Here is a 22,905-nt window from a genome sequence, read left to right as displayed (position 1 = left end):
GGGCTCGAACTCACGGACCGCGAGATCGTGACCTGAGCCGAAGTCGGCCGCTTAACCGACTGCGCCACCCAGGCGCCCCTGGTGTAATTTTTAAAAATTGCATTAGTATCAGTAAACATAAAGAGAAAGCCTTTCCCAAATTATTCAAAACCATATTGCAAAACACTGAACAGAAACAAAAGCCAAAAAAATATATATATACTAAATTTAAGGAGAGCCTGAATATGAGAAATTCTCTTTACCTATAGGCAATCGATTCTTCTTATTTGCTGGAGTGGTTGCTGGAGACAGCTGAGGAGTATTATAGGGAGTCATTTCTAAACTGCTACTTTTTCCTGGCTTTGCCTGGGGCAGGTTTGCCAATAAATTGTCAAGAGCCATCCTATCTTCTCTTAGCTGATCTCCAGACATTACACTCTTCATAAAATTCACCTGGCAAAAGTAAAAGGACGTTAGCTAGTGAGATCAATTTTTCAAATACAATATATATTTCTCACACAATGTACTCATCTATGACTCTGCCCATGCTTAGATAAATGACTTTTGAGAAAATCCTATTAAAGAATAAAGCCATTACCAGAGTAATAAGCTGACTGTAGGTTATATAAACCACAGTTCTGCTCAATCCTTCCAGAAGATTAACGGAGGACATTGGAGGGGTCTCCACTGCACGGCCCCCAATCACAACATCAAGGAAAGCAGCAACACAGCTCTGTTAAACAGGGAAAAAATCAAAGTGAAATATTTCCCCTTTAAAATAAGGGAACAAAATGTCTAATCAAGGGGGACAAGCATGCAAAAAGTTATTCTTGAAAATTATATTAAACCCAACATTGAAACAAATTAAACTCTTCATGAATTAATATAGAATTGTCTACACAAAATTCTGGTAAGTGAAACAAACATGACACAGAACAGTGCACACTACACCACCATTTGTGAAAAGGGAGGGATGGGGTGACTAGGAAAATATATGTAAGAGTTTGCTTGTTTACATATAGACCTCTTGAAGAAAACATAAAAGACTGAGAACATCAAGAACCTTTTGGGGAGGAAGGGTGCCTGGGTGGCTCGGCTCAGTTGGTTAGGCATCCGAGTCTTGATTCTGGCTCAGGTCATGATCTCACAAGTTCATGAGACTGAGCCCCGCATCCAGCTCTGCACTGGCAGCATGGAGCCTGCTTGGGATCCTCTCTCTCCTCTCCCTCTGCCCCTACTACACACATGCACGTGCTTTCTCCTTCTCTCTCAAAATAAATAAATAAACATTAAAAAAGAAAAAAAGAAGAAGAATCTTGGGGAGGAAATAAAGGCTAGAAATCAGAGGTGGAAGGAGAATTTAACTATATAACCTCTGAATTTTTTTTTTAAGTTTTTTTTTTTTTTCAACGTTTATTTATTTTTGGGACAGAGAGAGACAGAGCATGAATGGGGGAGGGGCAGAGAGAGAGGGAGACACAGAATCGGGAACAGGCTCCAGGCTCTGAGCCATCAGCCCAGAGCCTGACGCAGGGCTCGAACTCACGGACCGTGAGATCGTGACCTGGCTGAAGTCGGACGCTTAACCGACTGCACCACCCAGGCGCCCCTGAATTTTAAACAAAGTAGAATGTATAGCCTACTTGACTATGATTAATTAAAATCTAATTTAATTAAAGTGAACAATGCCATAAAACATACTTATGAAATACACTTTATACAATTATCTCTTGTTTGCTTTAGTAACTTATTAAAAAAATGTTTTAGTTTTTATTTTTGCGAGAGAACGTGAGCAGGGGAAGGGCAGAGAGAGAGAAGGGGACAGAGGATCCAAAGTGGGCCCTCCACTGATAGCAGAGAATCCAATATGGGGCTCTAACTCACGAACTGTGAGATTATGACCTGAGTCAAAGTCAGATGCTTAACCAATTGAGCCACCCAGGCACCCAACTTTAGTGACTTTTTAAAAAATAAAACTATTTATTTACTTAAACATTTTCAATTTTTTTAAAGTAATCTCTACACCCAACATGGGGCTTGAACTCACAACCCTGAGATTGAGTTACATGCTCTACCCACTAAGCCAGCCAGATGCCTTAAACTTTTTAAAATAATAGCTCTTTGGCTCTCTTATGGCATCTCCTCAACACTTCATTAATTGAGAATAAGTAATCTCTAGTGACATCATCATTTTTAAACTTTTTGTATTTTAGAGAGAGAAAGAGAGAGTGTGTGTGCACATACACAAGAGCAGGAGAGAGGGGCAGAGGGAGAGAAGGAGAGAATCTCAAGCAGGCTCCACGCTCAGCATGAGCTACCCAGGTGCCCCATGACATCTTCCTTTAAATATTGCTCATCCAGGGTGCCTGGGTGGCTCAGTCAGTTGAGTGTCCAACTCTTGATTTCAGCTCAGGTCATGATCCCAGGGTCATGGAATTGAGCCGTGCATCGGGCTCCTCCCTGAGCGTGGAGCTTGCTTGAGATTCCATTCCCTCCCTTCCCCACCCTCCTTCCCACCTCTCTCTCCCGCTCACACATGCACACGCTCTCTCTCTCTAAAATGAAAAAAATGAATGCTGCCGATCCAATATTGTATCCTTCTATGGCTATACCAAGGGTAACTGAAATGAATATTTAATTTATACACCACCGAAAGACAATAAAGACAGTAGTTAAGTTCACTAATACTATGGCAAAATTGTCTATAAATAGTATTTCACACGAGACAGTATTCATTCTTACTTTGTCAAATTTTCCAAGGCTGCTCTTTGTCCGGGGGTCTCCCTCTTCAGAGCCAGTCATTGCCAATTGCTGCAAAAGGCGGCCAACCTGCAACCCAAAGCAGTAGCAGGGAGACACAGGCTATAGATACTTACAGATTCTTCTCTATGAAAGCACTTCCATTCTAGTCTAAACATCTGTTTCATAGTACACAATCTGACCAAGCATGCAAAAGAGGGTCCCAAATAAAACGTGTATCTTCTCTACATCAGCTTTTACTATATTTAGATTAAGAGTTATGGACAATAAACAGAAAATTTTGCTTTATACATTATACTGACAATATGAAATAAAAATGCAACACCTTTGTTTCTGATATTATACTTTTCATACATTTAGAAATCTTAAAATTCATTTGCAAAAATTCAAACTACTTCAAGTTAATATGAAGTACTTTTCCCTTATATAGTTCATAAAATACTCAAGGTAGGATTTTTTTTTTTCTAGATTTAAAAATCCTACAGAACATAGCTGCTTGGAAGGTAAATATTAATTCACAGAGCAAGTTTCTTACTGGTAAGAGAGAACTGTTAATCTACTCTCTTTAAAGACACTTTGGAGAAAACTAATATCATATAGCATTATCTTAATATCTGGGACAATTCCCCTTTTTGCTCATTTTGAAAATAAGTGACTCAATCTTTATTGGAACAACAAAAATAAAAACTACAACTACACTATCTTAGAATAAATTTAGTGTTTCACAGATAATAAAAAAATTTTAATTTTATTTTGGGGATTCTTTATAGTTAATTGCTAAACATACCAATATAATAGAACCATGAAAAAAAAGCTTATCGTTTAAAAATAAAATCATCCAAAGATATAATCTATTCCAAATAAACTCAGTCTCTTCTTCACAGTATTTCTGTGGGATAGGATATGATTAAAAGATTCTCTTAAGAAATAACATGATTTCAGGGGCGCCTGGGTGGCTCAGTCGGTTAAGCATCCGACTTCAGCTCAGGTCACGATCTCACGGTCCGTGAGTTCGAGCCTCGCGTCGGGCTCTGTGCTGACAGCTCAGAGCCTGGAGCCTGCTTCCGATTCTGTGTCTCCCTCTCTCGCTGCCCCTCCCCCGTTCATGCTCTGTCTCTCTCTGTCTCAAAAATAAATAAACGTTAAAAAAAAAATTAAAGAAAAAAGAAATAACATGATTTCAGTAGTTCAGATGATTGGCGGGGGGGGGGGGGCGGGTAAGGAATGCTAATACACACACAGAACTCCTCTTCTAAAACTCTTAGGTCCTGAAGAGTTTCAGATTTCAAAATTTGTAATTTTTGAAAGGCTGATCAGTGCATAGATGTAACACAGCCAGTATCAAGGGTGGCATTCTGTAATCAAATGTATTAACATTTCTGTAGCAAAACAGGAATATTCATTAGCAGCAAATGGAATAACGATGATAAACAGCCTCATGTGAGTTCAAGTTAAGTTTTGCTACTAAACAATGTATAGAAAATGATGTATAGGGGCGCCTGGGTGGCTCAGTCGGTTAAGCGTCCGACTTCGGCTCAGGTCACGATCTCGCGGTCTGTGAGTTCAAGCCCCACGAAGGGCTCTGACTGCTCAGAGCCTGGAGCCTGTTTCAGATTCTGTCTCCCTCTCTCTCTGACCCTCCCCCGTTCATGCTCTGTCTCTCTCTGTCTCAAAAATAAACATTAAAAAAAAAAAAAAAATGATGTATAAAGATTTTCAATCATGCTAGGTTTTGAAATCATGGGAAAGGGACGGTGGCCCTGTTCTAGACAATCTAACCAACTATACATTCAAATCTGAGGACTCTATTTAAAAACTAACACAAAATATTTTATGACTAAAATATTTGACAATATTTTTAAATCCCAATATAATAACTGCTTCCATTTCTTAAGAAGAAAACATTTAAGGCAGTTTGAGGCAAAGGAATGGTAAGAATATATAAATATTATCATCGTATTTTCTATTCCCATCTACCGAATCAAATGATTTTCAACTGAATGCCACACTAATAATAGCAAAAGCATACCTGCATCAGATTAAATCTTGCCACCTCATTAATAGGAGCATCAGAAATTATTCCATACTGTTCTGGATTGACAACTGCAGGACAGATGAAGCAGGCCAAAAGGAGATCAGTACACATTGCCCTGACTTCCCCGACTTCCAGTCTATCTACACAGGAGAGGGTTTTGTACATCTGTGACACAATCCACCTCAAACTATGTGGAAAGCAGTATGTGTTCTGTTTGAGATAACCAATGAATTTGTTCACCAAAGCCACCAGTTTGGCTTCATTGGAATCCACCATCTCTTGAACCTTTTGCCTGAATCTATCTGAGCCTTTCTCTCCAAAGAGTTTTTCCTGTTGAGATGGGGAGAACCTCTCGATTAGCTTGTTCGGATCTGTTTCCAGGTGATCTTCATCTTCAACAAGTAGTTGCATGATTGGCTCATGTAAAGTAGCTGTGAGAAAAAGTTTGGCAGAAAACAGTCCTTCAGAAAAAAGTTTAAATAAGATGCTGAAGGCACAAGTTCCTCTCCTCAAAAGTCGCCTGGGGTTGTCACTTTCTTTAAGTTCAAATTCAATCAAGTATCTCAAAACCTGAAGGAGGTAGCTTTCATCTTCTTGCATAATGCAGTTGCCATAGAGGGAGGTAAAAACTGTGTAAATAACACTTTGTGTGTTCTCCTGATTAAGTTTCTCCCCAGCAACCAAAGAGGAGGCAATAAGACGAGGATTTTCCCTTAATCGACTCAAGAATTCTCCATAAGCAGTCTCCTGAAATCCTAATTGCTTATATCCATCAACAAACTGTGTATCTTCCAAAATCTTGGCATGCTGGCAACATTCAGCAGGGGAAGCTTCAGCACTAAAAAATGAGCAGACAAGCAAAACAACAAAATCAACAACAATATAACACATATACTCCATTGAAACTCCACTGAAACTCCACTACAACTCCACTGAAACGTAGACTGATTATAGTCCCAGCAATGAGATCACTCCAAAGTGCTCAAATCTTTCAGCCCACCAGCATCTCAATGTGTAAAGAAAGGCAAAACCAAAAGTACAAAGGAGGACAAATTCCTCATATTAAATCAGGTCCAATGAAAAGTATCAAAAAAATAACCATTATTCTGATTTCTTTTTTTAATTATATTTCTATTTTTTACATTTATTTATTTTTGAGAGACAGAGTGAAACAGTGCAAGCAGGGGAGGGGCAGAGAGAGAAGGAGACACAGAATCCGAAGTAGGCTGCAGGCTCTGAGCTGTCAGCACAGAGCCCAACGTGGGGCTCGAACCCACAAACCGTGAGATCAACACGTGAGCCGAAGTCGGATGCTCAAACAACTGAGCCACCCAGGCGCCCCACCATTATTCTGATTTCTACCATCAAAGATTGGTCCTATTTTTTTTCAATGTCACATAAATGGAATCATACAGTATGTACTTTTCTGTGTCTCGCTTTTCTCAACGTTATACCTCAGCACCACTCTTCTTACAGTTAAAAACTGCTTCTTAAAACAATAGAACAATAAGGTATTAACACAGTGAAAAACATTTCTAAACGAAGAAGTAGACAAACAGTATCAAAACATGGAAATGTATACAGTTGGCACTTGAACAATGAGGGCATCAGGGGCACTGACCCCAGGTGTAATGGAAAATCCACATAAAACTTCTGACTCCTCAAACACTTAATGCTAATAGCCTACTGTTGACCAGAAGAAAGCCTTACAGATAACATAAAGTCGATTAACACATATTTTGTATGTTATATGTATTATATACTGTATTGTATTCTTACAATAAAGTAAGCTAGAGAAAAGAAAACGTCATAAGAAAATCATAAGGAAGAGAAAAATACATTTATAGTACTTTACTCTAAAAAATCCACATATAAGTGGACCCGCCCAGGTCAAACCTATTTGTTGTTCAAGAGCCAACTATATGTTAAATAATATTAGGAAAAAAGGGCGTGTCTGGCTGGCTCAGTCAGTGGAACATGCAACTCTTCATCTCAGGGTTATGAGTTCAAGCCCCACGTTGGGTGTAGAGATTACTTAAAAACTGGGTCACTCGCCTGGATGGCTCAGTCGGTTAAGTGTCCCTTGATTTCAGCTCAGGTCATAATTTCACAGGTTCTGGAGATCAAGCCCCTTGGGCTCTGAGCTGCTTGGGATTCTCTCTCTCTCCCTCTTTGCCTCTCCCCTGCCTGCACGCACAAGCACGCACGCACAAGCACGCACGCACAAGCACGCACGCACTCTCTCTCTCTCTCAAAATAAATAAATAAATTTACAAAAAAAATTTTTTCATCTCTAAAATAACAACAGTAATATTAGGAAAGCAGAGAGGTGCCTAGCTTCCTCACTTGGTAGAGCATGAAACTCTTGATCTCAGGTCATGAGTTCAAGCCCCATGATGGGTATGGAGCCTACTTAAAAAAATGAAAAAAAGTAGAACACAAGATAATTTACTCTCAGCAACAATAAAATGTTACATATATAAAGAGACAAAATTAATTGATGTGGTATAAAATATTAACACTAAAGGTGTAATTCTCTGTAACAGTGCTTAATTAATAGACAAAAACTCACCTTAATGTTGACTCAAACTGTCTGAAACCATGCACTTTGTAGGAAATAGATTATTTACAGTTACCAGTGAGCACAGAACTACAGTGGTTCATAAAACTTTTTCTTTACCTGGTTATGATAAGCCGGTCCAAATTAATTCTCTGTTGCTTAGCAATCCACGCTGTCCGATACAACTTTTCAGCCGTCTTAAGTACATCTGCATTTAGCCTCTGAATGAGCTGTTTCTCAGAGTTTACATATAATCGTTCCTGCTTGAGGTGATGGGCCAGAGTATGAATATCCAGCTTCACCATCTTCAAATGCAGGGCAGGTACAATCACTAAGAGGAAAAAGACAAATTTAAAAATTTGATGTCACTTAAATTGTTTTCCAAAATCAAAAGGGGTAGGAGAATACATTAAGAATTAGGCTACATTTAGGGGTGCCTGGACGGCTCAGTCAGTTAAGTGTCTGACTTCGGCTCAGGTCGTGATCTCACAATTTATGAGTTCAAGCCCCGCATCAGGCTCTCTGCTGTCAGCACGGAGCCTGCCTTAGATCCTCTGTCTCCCTCTCTGTCTGCCCCCTCCTCCACTTGCACTCTCTCTCTCACGCACTCAAAAATAAAATTAACAAAAAACAAAAGAACGAGGCTACATTTAGTACTATGATTAACTCTAATTTTAAAATAATCTATATATTTATTGCAGAAGCATTACAGGTTCAGTATAGAAACACTGATGGGGCGCCTGGGTGGCTCGGTCGGTCAAGCATCCGACTTCAGCTCAGGTCATGATCTCACGGTCTGTGAGTTCGAGCCTCGCGTCGGGCTCTGTGCTGAGAGCTCAGAGCCTGGAGCCTGTTTCAGATTCTGTGTCTCCCTCTCTCTCTGCCCCTCCCCTGTTCATGCTCTGTCTCTCTCTGTCTCAAAAATAAATAAACGTTAAAAAAAATTAAAAAAAAAAAAAAAAAAAGAAACACTGGTAAATACAGATAAGCAAAAAGGAAAGTTCCTAATAAGGCCACTGCTCAGAGACACCCTCAGTAAAAACCTTGTGTATTTCCTTCAAATCTAGTGTCTATTTATTAGCACTAGAATTTCCTTGACTGCTCCTTTTTACATTGCAATCAACCTAACCTGTTGACTTTTTTTTATTATTATTTTTTGACTCTATCTTTAAAATACATCTCCAATCTGACTACTTCTCACCACCTCCTCCACCATCATCTCTCACCCAAAGGTCTATAACCACCACTTCCTGATTTCCCTGCTTCCTTTCTTGTTACTACTAGAGTCCATTCTCTACCTAGCACAGAGCATCCTTTAAAAGTCAGTCAGATCACCTTATTCCCTTACTAGAAACCATCCAAAGCCTTATTTTACATTTAGAATGAAATCTGAAGGTCTACCCCCTGGCTACTTCTCCAACCTCATCTCCTACCATTCTACCCTTGCTCACACAGCTCCAGACACACTGGCTTCCTTGCTTGAACAGGCCAAGCATGCCCCTTCTTCAAAGCCCCTGCATTTGATGATCTCTGTCTGGAACGCTATTCCTTTAGGTATCTTTGCAAGGCTAGTACTTTCATTTAGGTCTCTCTGCTCAAATTTCTATTTAGAAAGGCCTTCTCAGATAACTCCTAAAATAGAAACCATCCCTTCCTATTCCCTTTTCCAGTCTTTTCAAAAAGTACTTGCCTCTGTCTAGCATTAAATTACAGACAGCTACTAGCATGTTCATTATGCTTAGAGTATGTATGGTTCCCCACTTAAAGGTAAGAGCCACCAGGGCCAAGGCTTGTCTGTTTTATTCACTCACAGCTGTAACTTCAGGGCTGAGGAGAGGGCCTGGTTCATAGCAAGGATTGAACAAATATTTGGAGCACCTGGATGGCTCATTCGGTTGAGCGTCCAACTCTTTATTTTGGATCAGATCATTATTCCAGGGTCCTGGGATCAAGCACCGCATCAGGCTCAGCACTGAGCACAGAGCCTGCTTGAGATTCTCTCTCTCTCCGTCTCCCTTCTCCCTACTCCCACTCTCACTCTAGAATTAAAAAAAATTTTTTAAAGAATTAAACAAATATTTGCCACAGGAATAAACTCACACAATTCTTGTTTATCTAGTAGCTAAACAAATAGAAATAGCACACATATTTTAAAGCATTATTATTTAAGTTATGCATGCCCTTGAACCTAGGCCTGCCAGACCACATCTTTTTTTTAAACAGGGGAGAGTAGTGTGAATTGGGTTATGAGGTCCCTGGGCAGGGTACCTCAGGGTCAGCCACTAAACTCACTTGCTGGCCGCAAATCTGTTCCAACCTCCAGCTAAGGAGGCATCTGCCTCCTCCCCAAGGGTGGGGTCCAGAGCATCTCCTGCCCAGTCTGACCTCAAGCGAAGACCCAATCTCTGGGAACTCACCTCCCTGAAACTCAGGGAGGACCCTGTTGGGGCCACTTTTGGCCCTAGTCTCAGACCTTCCCAGGGGACACGGGGTAGAGTGACACAAAGCACTCAGCTCATAGCCCCTCTGTGATGATGTTTTATATCAACGATAGTAATCAGTGTAGCCCCAAACCACAAATGATTTATATCAACGACACAAGTGCCTGTGGCCCATATAACACAATACAACATCGTATGTCCAGGTAGCACACTGTCAATAAGTTAGAAAAATAATTCTAGGGGCGCCTGGGTGGCGCAGTCGGTTAAGTGTCCGACTTCAGCCAGGTCACGATCTCGGGTCCGTGAGTTCGAGCCCCGCATCAGGCTCTGGGCTGATGGCTCAGAGCCTGGAGCCTGTTTCTGATTCTGTGTCTCCCTCTCTCTCTGCCCCTCCCCCGTTCATGCTCTGTCTCTCTCTGTCCCAAAAATAAATAAACGTTGAAAAAAAACATTTAAAAAAAAAAAAAAAAAAAAAAGAAAAATAATTCTATTAAGAACTAGCATTATGGGGGCGCCTGGGTGGCTCAGTCAGTTGAGTGTCCAACTCTTGACTCCAGCTCCGGTCATGATCTCACAGTTCATGAGACTGAGACCCAAGTAGGGCTCAGCACTGACAGCACAGAGCCTGCTTGGGGCTTGCTCTCTCTCCCTCTCTCTCTGCCCTCCCCCTGCTCATGCTCTCTCTCACTCTCTCTCTCGAATAATAAGTAAACTTAAAAAAAAAAAGAATTGGGGCGCCTGGGTGGCGCAGTCGGTTGAGCGTCCGACTTCAGCCAGGTCACGATCTCGCGGTCCGTGAGTTCGAGCCCCGCGTCAGGCTCTGGGCTGATGGCTCGGAGCCTGGAGCCTGTTTCTGATTCTGTGTCTCCCTCTCTCTCTGCCCCTCCCCCGTTCATGCTCTGTCTCTCTCTGTCCCAAAAATAAATAAACGTTGAAAAAAAAAAAAAAAAAAAAAAAAAAGAATTAACATTACGATTGTACACTTGAAAATTACTATGACAGTATAGCTTCAATGTCCTTATCATAACTACAACAACAAAACGGTAATTATATGAGGTAAAGGAGGTGTTAATTAACCTTATTAACCTTTGCAATACGTTTGTGTATCAAATCATCATATTATGTACTTTAAACTTACACAATGTTATATGTCAATTATATCTCAATAAAGCTAGGAAAAAAGTTGTCCCAGCCAATCAGATTCATGAGTGACCTTAAAGGATTTGGAATTGATAAAACAATACATTTGTAGTGAATTCACATTTTAACGGAGATGACAACCCAGACCTCAAAGCTCTCAATATGTTTACAGATCCAATAAAAACTGTTCACATATGGGGCGCCCGGGTGGCTAAGTCGGTTGAGCAACTGACTTCTGCTCATGTCATGATCTCGCAGTCTGGGAGTTCAGGCCCTGCGTCAGGCTCTGTGCTGACAGCTCAAGGCCTGGAGCCTGCTTCGGATTCTGTGTCTCCCTCTCTCTCTGCCCCTCCCCCGCTCATGCTCGCTCACTCTCTCTCTCTCTGTCAAAAATAAACATTAAAAAATTAAAAAAAAAAAAAAAACTGTTCATATATTGAAATTTTTTTTTGGTGCTAAGACCAAAAAAACAGAATTAAACATTATGGTAGCAGCTAGAAATGTTTTTTAAAGCTGCCTGACAGGGGCGCCTGGGTGGCTCAGTCGGTTAGACGGCCGACTTCAGCTCAGGTCACGATCTCGCCGTCCGTGAGTTCGAGCCTCCGCGTCGGGCTCTGGGCTGATGGCTCAGAGCCTGGAGCCTGCTTCCGATTCTGTGTCTCCCTCTCTCTCTGACCCTCCCCCCGTTCATGCTCTGTCTCTCTCTGTCTCAAAAATAAATAAACGTTAAAAAAAAAAAAAATTTAAAGCTGCCTGACATAAACAGGTTTAGCAATTAATAATTTTCATTTCAGGAATTTTTTTAATTTTCTTATTTTAATGAACTACTGAAAACTAGGAAAATTTCAGATATTACCATCTAGCCTGAATCTTATTGCTTCCAAAGACCACTCTCTTATACTTTATCAATTCCCACACGAAGCTGTTATTCTAAACACACGAAGCAAACCACACGAAGCTATTATTCTAAATCTCCTGTATCATGAAGGCCCTCATATTGCTCTCTTCTCAAAAGATGTAAGATGATTCATTGTTAATAACAAAAGTATCTGGGTACATTCAAAAAATAACTGGTGACATACAGACATATACCCATAAAATCATATTAACTCAGTTTACAGACAATTAATATATATAACTTTGTAGACTTCATGTGGGAACTCTAACATCCTCTAGGGGGCTCTAGGTCCATAGACTAAGAACAGAATCACTGAATAAATGATTGCAATTGTAAGAAGTATTACAGTCAATGAAAACAGTACTGAAATGGGCTCTTAAAGACCTGAATACTTCATTAATTAGTGCTATTACTTGGGCACATAAAGCATATTCTCTGAACCTCAGATTTTTTTCACCCATAAAAAGTGGACACGATATCTACATTTATCATCCTGGTACAAGCAACATATTAGGTACCAGAAATACAAAAGGAATAAAATCTAATGTGTACCCTCAAGAACTTCCTAACCTAGCAGAATGAAGCAGACGTGCAAGCAAATGGCTGTCCAAAAATGTAATGGGTGTTATGCTAGAAGACTATACAATGTGGAGGGGGGGACAAAAAGAGAAGAAACGATTGAGGAGTTAGATACCTGCACCTAGTCTTGAAAGGCAAGTTGAGGGGCTGGGGAGGGGAGAGACGAGTATTTGCCAGACATAAAGAGGATGGTGGGTGGGGTGGAGTTCCAGATAGAAGGTGCCAACCAAGCAAAGGCACAGAGGTGTATAACGAAGAGTACATTTAGAGAGTTACTCATGGCTTCCTACAGTCTGGGGGACTGTGTCTGTGTGTTCAGTGAGGTGGGGAGAGGTGGAGAATGGGTAAAATGAGAGATAAAGCTGCAGAGACAAAAGGTACACAAAAGCCAGAGTCAAGAAACTTAGACTTTGCACTGTAGGTGTTGGGAAAAGTTTTAAATAGGAGTTTAAGCTCCTATTATGATAATATTTATATTTGAGAACATAAACTCCAGCAGTAAGGAAAAAAATGAGGACACGGGGATAGGACTAGATGAAGAGAGACAACGAAGTTGTTGGTAGGCAGGAAATGTAGTAGCAATAGAAAGAACAGGACAAGTTTGGGACATGTTACGAGGCAGAAACACAAGATTTGTTCATCACAATTGGGGAAAATAAGGTAAAAGTTTCCAACTCTAGGAACAAGAGTAGGTATGGTATTATTCACCACAGTTGAGTATCATATGGAGAAACAGGTTATAAACTAAAAATGGTGCCTGGTGTGCTTCTAGGAACTTTAAACATTCCCTCTTCATAATATCTCTCTGAAACAAGTGCTCTGCAGCCCAGGAAACTGAGGCTCGGGGATGCTGAGTAATTTGCTCAGGGCCACACAAGTGGTAGATAGATGATAGAGCCAGTATGCCATTATTATTACCCTGATCCCTACAAGAATGATGCAAAAATCCTGTGGTTACTCAGGAGAATATCTTATTTTTAAGAGATGCATGCTCAAGTATATAAAAGTATAGTGTTAAGGATGTCTGCAACTTCCTTGTATATGGTTCAGCAAAAAAATAAGAGATTAAAAACAATTTTTTCTTTATTTTTGACAGAGAGAGAGAGCAAGCCAGAGCACGAGTAGGGGAGGCTCAGAGAGAGAGGGAGACAACAGAATCTGAAACAGGCTCCAGGTTCCAAGCTGTTAGCACAGAGCCCGACGTGGGGCTCAAACCCACAGACTACAAGACCATGACCTGAGCTAAAGTCAGACACTTAACCAACAGAGCTACCCAGGTGCCCCAGGAGATTTTTTAAATGCAGCAAAATGTAAACAATTGTTGAATCTAGGTGAAGGGTAGTTGATGATCACTATACTATCCTTCAACAATTTCAGTTATGTTAGAAATTTTTCATAATAAAAAATAGGGAAAAAAATATTTTAGAAATTCTCAAACTGTGCCCTTCTTGCTGCTTTAATACAATTTAATTCAACAAATATGTTACTGAGCTTTTCTGGAGCTTAGCCAGGTCCCCTAATCTCAAGGAGCTCACAGTCTAATTATAACCGAAATACTGTTCAAGATAGAGAGGACACATAAAATGTTTCCAGTGACATAGCAAAATATGAACCAATTTATGCAATTTAGAAATTAAAACCTTCAAATATAGCTTCACTTAAAAAAAATTTAACACATGCAAGTAATGCTCCACCTAATCTAAACAAGAATTCACCTTCTAGGGGCGCCTGGGTGGCGCAGTCGGTTAAGCGTCCGACTTCAGCCAGGTCACGATCTCGCGGTCCGTGAGTTCGAGCCCCGCATCGGGCTCTGGGCTGATGGCTCAGAGCCTGGAGCCTGTTTCCGATTCTGTGTCTCCCTCTCTCTCTGCCCCTCCCCCGCTCATGCTCTGTCTCTCTCTGTCCCAAAAATAAATAAACGTTGAAAAAAAAAAAAAAAATTAAAAAAAAAAAAAAAAAGAATTCACCTTCTAAATCCCTCAATAGCTCCAAATCAAAGATATGTTAGGTAAGTCTAGACAAACTTGCTAAGCATTTTTTTTCCTTTCATCAAGTTCAAGAATTGTATGTTTCAGTACTTTTTCTTTCTATAATTAGCTGGTCTGAATGGTGGCAAAAAAACAGGTTAATAGGTTGCCATACAAGATGATACTTTTTAAAACATTATTATATAAAAAAAATAAAAATTATAAATAAAATAAAATATTATTGTATAAATCCATAATCTCATTACCATATAAACATAAGAAAATGTCAGTAAATGGCAATCAAACCAATGAAATCTTGCCATTTGCAACTACATTGATGGAACTAGAGGGTATTACACTAAGCGAAATTAGAGAAAGACAAATATCATAGGACTTCACTCATATGAGGACTTTAAGACATAGAACAGATAAACACAAGGGAAGCAAAAATAATATAAAAAACAGGGAGGGGGACAAAACATAAGAGACTCTTAAATATGGAGAACAGAGGGTGACTGGAGGGGTTGTGGGAGGGAGGATGGGCTACATGGGTAAGGGGCATTAAGGAATCTACCCCTAAAATCATTGTTGCACTATAAGCTAACTAACTTGGATGTAAATTTTAAAAATTGAATTAAATTAAAAAAAAAAAAAAGAAAATGTCAGTAAGCCACTGGGTATAATGTTGAGAGGTTAAAAATATTAACTCTGACCTATATTTATGTCCAGTTTACCTAAATTAAATTCATATGCTGAATACTATTTTATACAACATGTACCACACACTAGAGTATAATATTACATCTCTATCTCTCCTCTTAGACTGTAAACACTGAGGGAGAGAATTCAACTTTGTGTCCTAACATACCTCATGGCAGGTAGGAGGAGCTCAATCATGTTAAGTGAACTCAAATCAGGTACAGCACCAAGATTATTATTAGCTCACACATTCTGAAAAAAAAAAATACTCCCGTCCCCACACACACACACACAAATAATAATACCTAACAGGTCACTGCTTAAAAACAATAATTACCGGTGTGCGTGGGTGGCTCAGTCAGTTAAGCATCCGACTTCATCTCAGGTCATGATCTCACAGTTCATGGGTTCGAGCCCTGAATCGGGCTCTGTGCTGACAGCTAGGAGCCTGGAGCCTGCTTCGGATTCTGTGTCCCCTTTCTCTCTCTCTCTCTCTCTGCCCCTCCCCTGTTGCACTGTCTCTCTCTCTCAAAAGTAAATAAACATTAAAAAACGCAAAAAAAAAAAACCCCACAGTTGCCAAAAGAGGGTTGGAGAATGTAAAAAGTAAAGTCTATAAGGTTGTTCTGCTCTTCTAAGGCACCCTGTAACACAAGAGGAGTTAACAGCTACCGGGAAATAGCTTAAATAAAATATAGGCAGAAACAACTAAAAGTGGGAAATTTTACCATACTGAAGACAACAGGAAAGTACAAACATCTGCAAATAAGTTAGTATCCTGAAAAGTAACAACATTGTCAATATCAAACAAACAATAACAATACTCTATCAAGCTAACATTTATTTAGAACTTTATTATTCCAGGCACTGCTATTTTTTCCTCATTGAATCCTTAAAACCCTATGATGACTGTGCTCTCATTAACTTCATTTAACAGTTGAGAAAAGTGTTGATGTATCTAGCAAGTAGCTACATCAAAATTCACACTGACTCAGTTCTGATTCAAAAACAGCCCTTGCTCTCAACAGACTAACCTAAACATTTTGTCACTCACATCTACCTTAATTTTCAGTTCTGTTAATAATTGACTCCTTAAAGTTCCTTTTATCTATTGGTTTTTACTTCAACTGGCTTCTAGTGATATCTACTTCATCTGAGTTTACACTCATTTAAAATACAGGTGGATAATGGCCCAAAAACAGACACTTAAATCAACAGAACAGAGAACCCAGAAATGGACCCACAAACTTATGGCCAATTAATCTTTGACAAAACAGGAAAGAATATCCAATGGAATAAAGACAGTCTCTTCAGCAAGTGGTGCTGGGAAAACTGGACAGCAACATGCAAAAAAATGAACCTGGACCACTTTCTTACACCATACACAAAAATAAACTCAAAGTGGATGAAAGACCTAAATGTAAGACAGGAAGCCATCAAAATCCTCTAGGAGAAAGCAGGCAAAAACCTCTTTGACCTTGGCCACAGCAACTTCTTACTCAACACGCCTCCACAGACAAGGGAAACAAAAACAAAAATGACCTATCAGGAACTCATCGAAATAAAAAGCTTCTGCACAGCAAAAGAAACAATCAGCACAACTAAAAGGCAACCGACAGAATGGGAGAAGATATTTGCAATCGACACATCAGATAAAGGGTTAGTATCCAAAATCTATAAAGAACTTATCAAACTCAACACCCCAAAAGCAAATAATCCAGTAAAGAAATGGGCAAAAGACATGAATAGACACTTCTCCAAAGAAGACATCCAGACGGCCAACCGACACATGAAAAAATGCTCAATTATCACTCATTATCGTGCTCTCATCTACTCGTGCTGTCTCTTTAAAAAAAAAAAAGTGAGGGTGCCTGGGAGGCTCAGTTGGTTAAGCGTCTGACTTCGGCTCAAGTCATGACCTCACGGTTCATGGGTTTGAGCCCTGCATCGGGCTCTGTGTTGACAGCTGACAGCCTGGAGCCTGCTTCAGGTTCTTTGTGTCTCCCTCTCTCTCTTTCTGCCCTTCTCCTGCTCGTGCTCTGTGTCTCTCTCTCTGTCTCTCAAAAATAAACATTAACAGGGGTGCCTGGGTGGCTCAGTCAGTTAGGCGTCCGACTTCGGCTCAGGTCATGATCTTGGCAGTTTGTGAGTTCGGGCCCCACGTCGGGCTCTGTGCTGACAGCTCAGAGCCTGGAGCCTGCTTCCAATTCTGTGTCTCCCTCTCTCTCTGTCCCTCCCCTGCTCAAGCTCTGTCTCTCTCTGTCTCTCAATAATAAATAAACGTTAAAAAAAAATTAAAAAACTTTTTAAAATAAACATTAACAAAAAAATTAAAGGGCGGGCACCTGGCTGGCTCAGTTGGTAAAGCGTCCAGCTTACGCTCAAGTCATGATCTCATGGTTCAGGAGTTTGAGCCCTGCTTCAGGCTCTGTGCCAACAGCTCAGAGCCTGGAGCCTGCTTCAGATTCTGTGTCTCCCTCTCTCTCTGCCCCTCCCCCACTCACGCGCTGTCTCTCAAAAATAAAAAGCATTAAAGAAAAATAAAAAAAAAGAATCTTAGAATTGGTAAGGCTGTTAAAAGCGATCTTCTCCAACTTAATTCAACAAATATTTTCTGAATGTCTTCATTGTACCAGGCACTAATAGTACAAGACAGAACACACACAGCCTCCATCCTCATAAAGTTTAGTCAACTTGGACACCAGGAACAACTAAACTACAAGTAACTACAAGTATATATATATGTGTACACACACACACATGCTCTACCTTTTATTTTGAATGGACTGCCTTTCTCATGATCAAAGCCAACCCTCACTTTTATGCTAATTTCCTCCCTTCACATCTATCTACTCAAGAATATTACTGCAGTAATCCCGACTACCCCATCCCCCCATCCATATTTCCCTCTCTACTGGATATTCTCACCAATATATAAACATGCTATTATTTTTCATCTTTTTTTTAATATGAAATTTATTGTCAAATTGGTTTCCATACAACACCCAGTGCTCATCCCAAAAGGTGCCCTCCTCAATGCCCATCACCCACTTTCCCCTCCCTTCCACCCCCCATCAACCCTCAGTGTATTCTCAGTTTTTAGGAGTCTCTTATGGTTTGGCTTCCGCCCTCCCTAACCTTGTTTTTTTTTCTTTCCCTCCCCCATGGTCTTCTGTTAAGTTTCTCAGGATCCACATAAGAGTGAAAACATATGGTACCTGTCTTTCTCTGTATGACTTATTTCACTTAGCATAACACTCTCCAGTTCCATCCACGTTGCTACAAAAGGCCATATTTCATTCTTTCTCATTGCCATTGTAGTATTCCATTGTGTATATAAACCATAATTTCTTTATCCATTCATCAGTTGATGGACATTTAGGCTCTTTCCATAATTTGGCTATTGTTGAAAGTGCTGCTAGAAACATTGGGGTACAAGTGCCCCTATGCATCAGCACTCCTGTATCTCTTGGGTAAATTCGTAGCAGTGCTATTGCTGGGTCATAGGGTAGATCTATTTTTAATTTTTTGAGGAACCTCCACACTGTTTTCTCGAGAGGCTGCACCAGTTTGCATTCCCACCAACAGTGCAAGAGAGTTCCCGTTTCTCCACATCCTCCCCAGCACCTACAGTCTCCTGATTTGTTCATTTTAGCCACTCTGACTGGTGTGAGGTGGTATCTCAGTGTGGTTTTGATTTGTATTTCCCTGATGAGGAGTGACATTGAGCATCCTTTCATGTGCCTGTTGGCCATCTGGATGTCTTCTTTAGAGAAGCATCTATTCATGTTTTCTGCCCATTTCTTCACTGGATTATTTGTTTCTCGGGTGTGGAGTTTGGTGAGTTCTTTATAGAGTTTGGATACTAGCCGTTTATCTGATATGTCATTTGCAAATATCTTTTCCCATTCCATCGGTTGCCTTTAGTTTTGTTGATTGTTTCCTTTGCAGTGCAAAGGAAGCTTCTTATCTTCATGAGGTCCCAATAGTTCATTTTTGCTTTTAATTCCCTTGCCTTTGGAGATGTGTCAAGTAAGAAATTGCTGCGGCTAAAGTCACAGAGGTTTTTTCCTGCTTTCTCCTCTAGGGTTTTGATGGATTCCTGTCTCACATTCAGGTCCTTTATCCATTTTGAGTTTATTTTTGTGAATGGTGTAAGAAAGTGGTCTAGTTTCATTCTTCTGCATGTTGCTGTCCAGTTCTCCCAGCACCATTTGTTAAAGAGACTGTCTTTTTTCCATTGGATATTCTTTCCTGCTTTGGCAAAGATTAGTTGGCCATACTCTTGTGGGTCTAATTCTGGAGTCTCTATTCTATTCCATTGGTCTATGTGTCTGTTTTTGTGCCAATACCATGCTGTCTTGATGATTACAGCTTTGTAGTAGAGGCTAAAGTCTGGGATTGTGATGCCTCCCGCTTTGGTCTTCTTCTTCAATATTACTTTGGCTATTCAGGGATCTTTTGTGGTTCCATACAAGTTTTAGGACTGCTTGTTCTAGCTCCGAGAAGAATGCTGGTGCAATTTTGATTGCGATTGCATTGAATGTGTAGATTGCTTTGGGTAGTATTGACATTTTAACAATATTTATTCTTCCAATCCATGAGCACGGAATGTTTTTCCATTTCTTTGTATCTTCTTCAATTTCCTTCATAATCTTTCTATAGTTTTCAGCATACAGATCTTTTACATCGATGGTTAGGTTTATTCCTAGGTATTTTATGATTCTTGGTGCAACTGTGAATGGGATCAGTTTCTTTGTCTTTCTGTTGCTTCGTTACTAGTGTATAAGAACGCAACTGATTTCTGTACATTAACTTTGTATCCTGTGACTTTGTTGAATTCATGTATCAGTTCTAGCAGACTTTTGGTGGAGTCTATAGGGTTTTCCATGTATAGTATCATGTCACCTGCAAAAAGTAAAAGCTTGACTTCATCTTTGCCAATTTTGATGCCTTTGATTTCCTTTTGTTGTCTGATTGCTGATGCTAGAACATCCAACACTATGTTAAACAACCTCTCAGGACACCTGGGTGGTTCAGTTGGTTAAGTGTCCGACTCTTGATCTTGGTTCTGGTCATGATCTCACGGTTTGTGAGTTCAAGCCCCAGGTCGGGCTCTGTGCTGACAATGCTGAGCCTGCTTGGGATTGTCTCCCTCTCTCTCTCTCTAAAAGTAAATAAATAGGGGCGCCTGAGTGGCTCAGTTGGTTAAGCATCTGACTTCAGCTCAGGTCATGATCTTGTGGTTCATGAGTCTCAGCCCCACGTCAGGCTCTGTGCTGACAGATTGGAGCCTGGAGCTTGCTTCGGATTCTGTGTCTCCCTCGCTCCCTGCCCCTCCTCCACTTGTGCTCTGTCTCTCTCTCTCAAAAGTAAAATAAACATTAAAAATAAAAATAAAAAAACTTCAAAAATATTACAGAGATAATGACAACTACATATAAAGTGGGATCCTAGAACAGGAAAAGGACATCAGGTGAAAACTAAGGAAATCTAAATAACATATGAACTTTAATAATAATGTGTCAATATATTGGTTCAGTGGGACCCCTGGCTGGCTCAGTTGGTTAAGCAACCAACTTCAGCTCAGGTCACGATCTCATGGTTCAGTTTGTGAATTCGAGTCCCGCATCAAGCTTTCTGCTGTCAGTGTGGAGCCTGCTTCAGATCCTCTGTCCTCCTCGTCTCTGCCCCTCCCCCACTTGCTCTCAGAAATAAAAACGTTTAAAAAAAAAAAAAAATATATATATATATATATATATATATATATATATATATATATTCACTAAGTGTAACAAATATACCATGCTAAGGGCAAGATGTAAATGATAGGGGCAACTTGGTGCTAGGTACATGGGAACTCCTTATACTATTCTCTCAATTTTTCCGTAAAACTTAAACTGTTCTAAAAATATATAAATTTTTAAAGTTTTTAAAAGTTCATTTATTTATTTTTGAGAGAAAGAGAGAGCATACACAGGAGGGGCAGAGAGAATCCCAAGCAGGCTCCAGGCTGTCAGCAGAGCCTGATGCAGGGCTTGAACCCACAGACCGTGAATGATACCATGACCTGAGCCAAAACAAGAGTCAGATGTTCAACTGACTGAGCCACCCAGGTGCCCCTATTAATTTCCATATAACAGCAAACTTTTTAAAACTGCATTATAAACAGTAATGGTTGAGAGGCACCTGGGTAGCTTAGTTGGTTAAGCATGCGACTCCGGCTTAGGTCATGATCTCGTAGTTCATGAGTTAAAGCCCTGCACCAGGCTCTGTGCTAACAGCTCAGAGCCTGAAACGTGCTTTGGGATTCTGTGTCTCCCTCTCTCTCTGCCGCCCCCAACACTTGCACTCGTGCTCTCTCTCAAAAATAAATAAACATTAAAAATTCTTATATAAATAGTAATGGTTGAGCTTGAAAAGAATTTTAACTAACTGGTCATAGTAAAATATATCAGTGTTCAGTAAATACAAATAATAACTACCATATATTTCAGGCTTGTCATGTACTAGGCACCAACCAGGTGTTTTAAATGAACATTCTCATTTATCTGTATAACATCCCTGAAAGGCAGGTATTCTTATCCATGTTTTACAGGTGAGGAAACTGAGGAAATTAATTTGCCCAAGGTCAAATTAGTAACTGGCAAAGATGAAACTAGAATCTAAGTACATGTGACTCACTGAGCTCTTACCACTACACCATCTGTGAGTGCTGTAATTCATAAGTCAAGGCCACTTCTAATTGCCCGTCTTTCAACAACTATTCATTGGTGAGTCAGTATCTGGACAAGTCCCTTTTTCTTTGAAAGTTTCAAACTGTCAGGGTATCTGGGTGGCTCAGTCAGTTAAGCGTCTGACTTTGGCTAAAGTCATAATCTTGCAGTTCGTGGGTTCGAGCCCCTCGTCAGGCTCTCTGCCGTCAGCAGTTTGGATCCTATGACTTCCTCTCTCTCTCTGCCCTTTCCCTTTCATGCTCTCTCTCTTTCTCAAAAATAAGTAAACATTAAAAAATGTGTGTGTGTGTTTATTATTAAAATAATAAGCATTATTTGTTTTAATTGGGGTGCTTGGGTGGCTCAGTCGGTTAAGCGTCCAACTTTTGATTTCAGCCAGGTCATGATCTCATGGTTCATGGGATCGGGCTCCACGTCAGGGTGTGGTGTGTGCTGACAGTGCACAGCCTGCTTGGGATTCTCTCTCTCCCTCTCTTTCTGCCCCTCCCAGCTGACACACACTCTCTCTCAAAACAATAAATAAATAAACATTAAAAAAAAAAAAAAGATTCACTCTCTCTCACTGATACCGTATTACCCCGATACGGCAAAAGGACATGACTGCCAATTTTTAATGACCTACCACAATGTTAGCTTCCAAGGTTTATCAATCAAATAATTTAAATTTGAGGATTTGTTAAAAAAAAATGTTTAATGTTTATTCTTTATTTTTGAGAGAGAGTGAGCGGGGTAGGAGCAAAGAGAGGGAGACAGAGAGTCCAAAGCAGACTCTGCACTGTCAGCACAAAGCTCAACATGGGGCCCAAACCCACAAACCACAAGACTATGACCCCAGCAGAAGTCAGAAGCTCAACTGACTGAGCCACCCAGGCACCCCTTGAGGATTTATTTTAATTACCCACCACTTCTCAGGGATCTAACCAATCCATACAAGAGATGGACATCTTTTGCAAATATTTTTCATAAATAACCATTCTGAATTACAAGGATTTGTCTACATGTGTTTCCTTTTATAAAACTTAACCTCCTTCAGTGTGGAGCAGTTTATTACTCATTTTATGTTTTGTTAAATTACATGATCTAAAAATCGTCAGGTATTAAAAATAATGA

General features: G+C 40.1%; 1 protein-coding gene across 8 annotated transcripts in view; it reads right to left on the bottom strand.

Moving 5' to 3' along the window:
• GAPVD1 (GTPase activating protein and VPS9 domains 1) overlaps positions 1-22,905 on the bottom strand; it is a 76,389-nt gene that overhangs the window by 38,874 nt on the left and 14,610 nt on the right. For all 8 annotated transcript variants that reach the window (XM_045470479.1, XM_045470481.1, XM_045470482.1 and 5 more), the window contains exons 2-7: positions 14,957-14,963; positions 7,455-7,662; positions 4,769-5,612; positions 2,722-2,808; positions 578-712; positions 243-432 (exon numbers count right to left, since the gene is read on the bottom strand). In XM_045470479.1, the coding sequence (XP_045326435.1) occupies positions 243-432; positions 578-712; positions 2,722-2,808; positions 4,769-5,612; positions 7,455-7,639 (1,441 nt within the window). In that variant the 5' untranslated portion in view covers positions 7,640-7,662; positions 14,957-14,963. The remainder of the gene's footprint in view (positions 1-242; positions 433-577; positions 713-2,721; positions 2,809-4,768; positions 5,613-7,454; positions 7,663-14,956; positions 14,964-22,905) is intronic.

The sequence above is a fragment of the Leopardus geoffroyi genome, chromosome D4 (assembly GCF_018350155.1).
Source record: "Leopardus geoffroyi isolate Oge1 chromosome D4, O.geoffroyi_Oge1_pat1.0, whole genome shotgun sequence".
In the NCBI taxonomy this organism is placed as follows: Eukaryota; Metazoa; Chordata; class Mammalia; order Carnivora; family Felidae; genus Leopardus; species Leopardus geoffroyi.
This window is presented reverse-complemented; position numbering and strand designations above follow the sequence as displayed.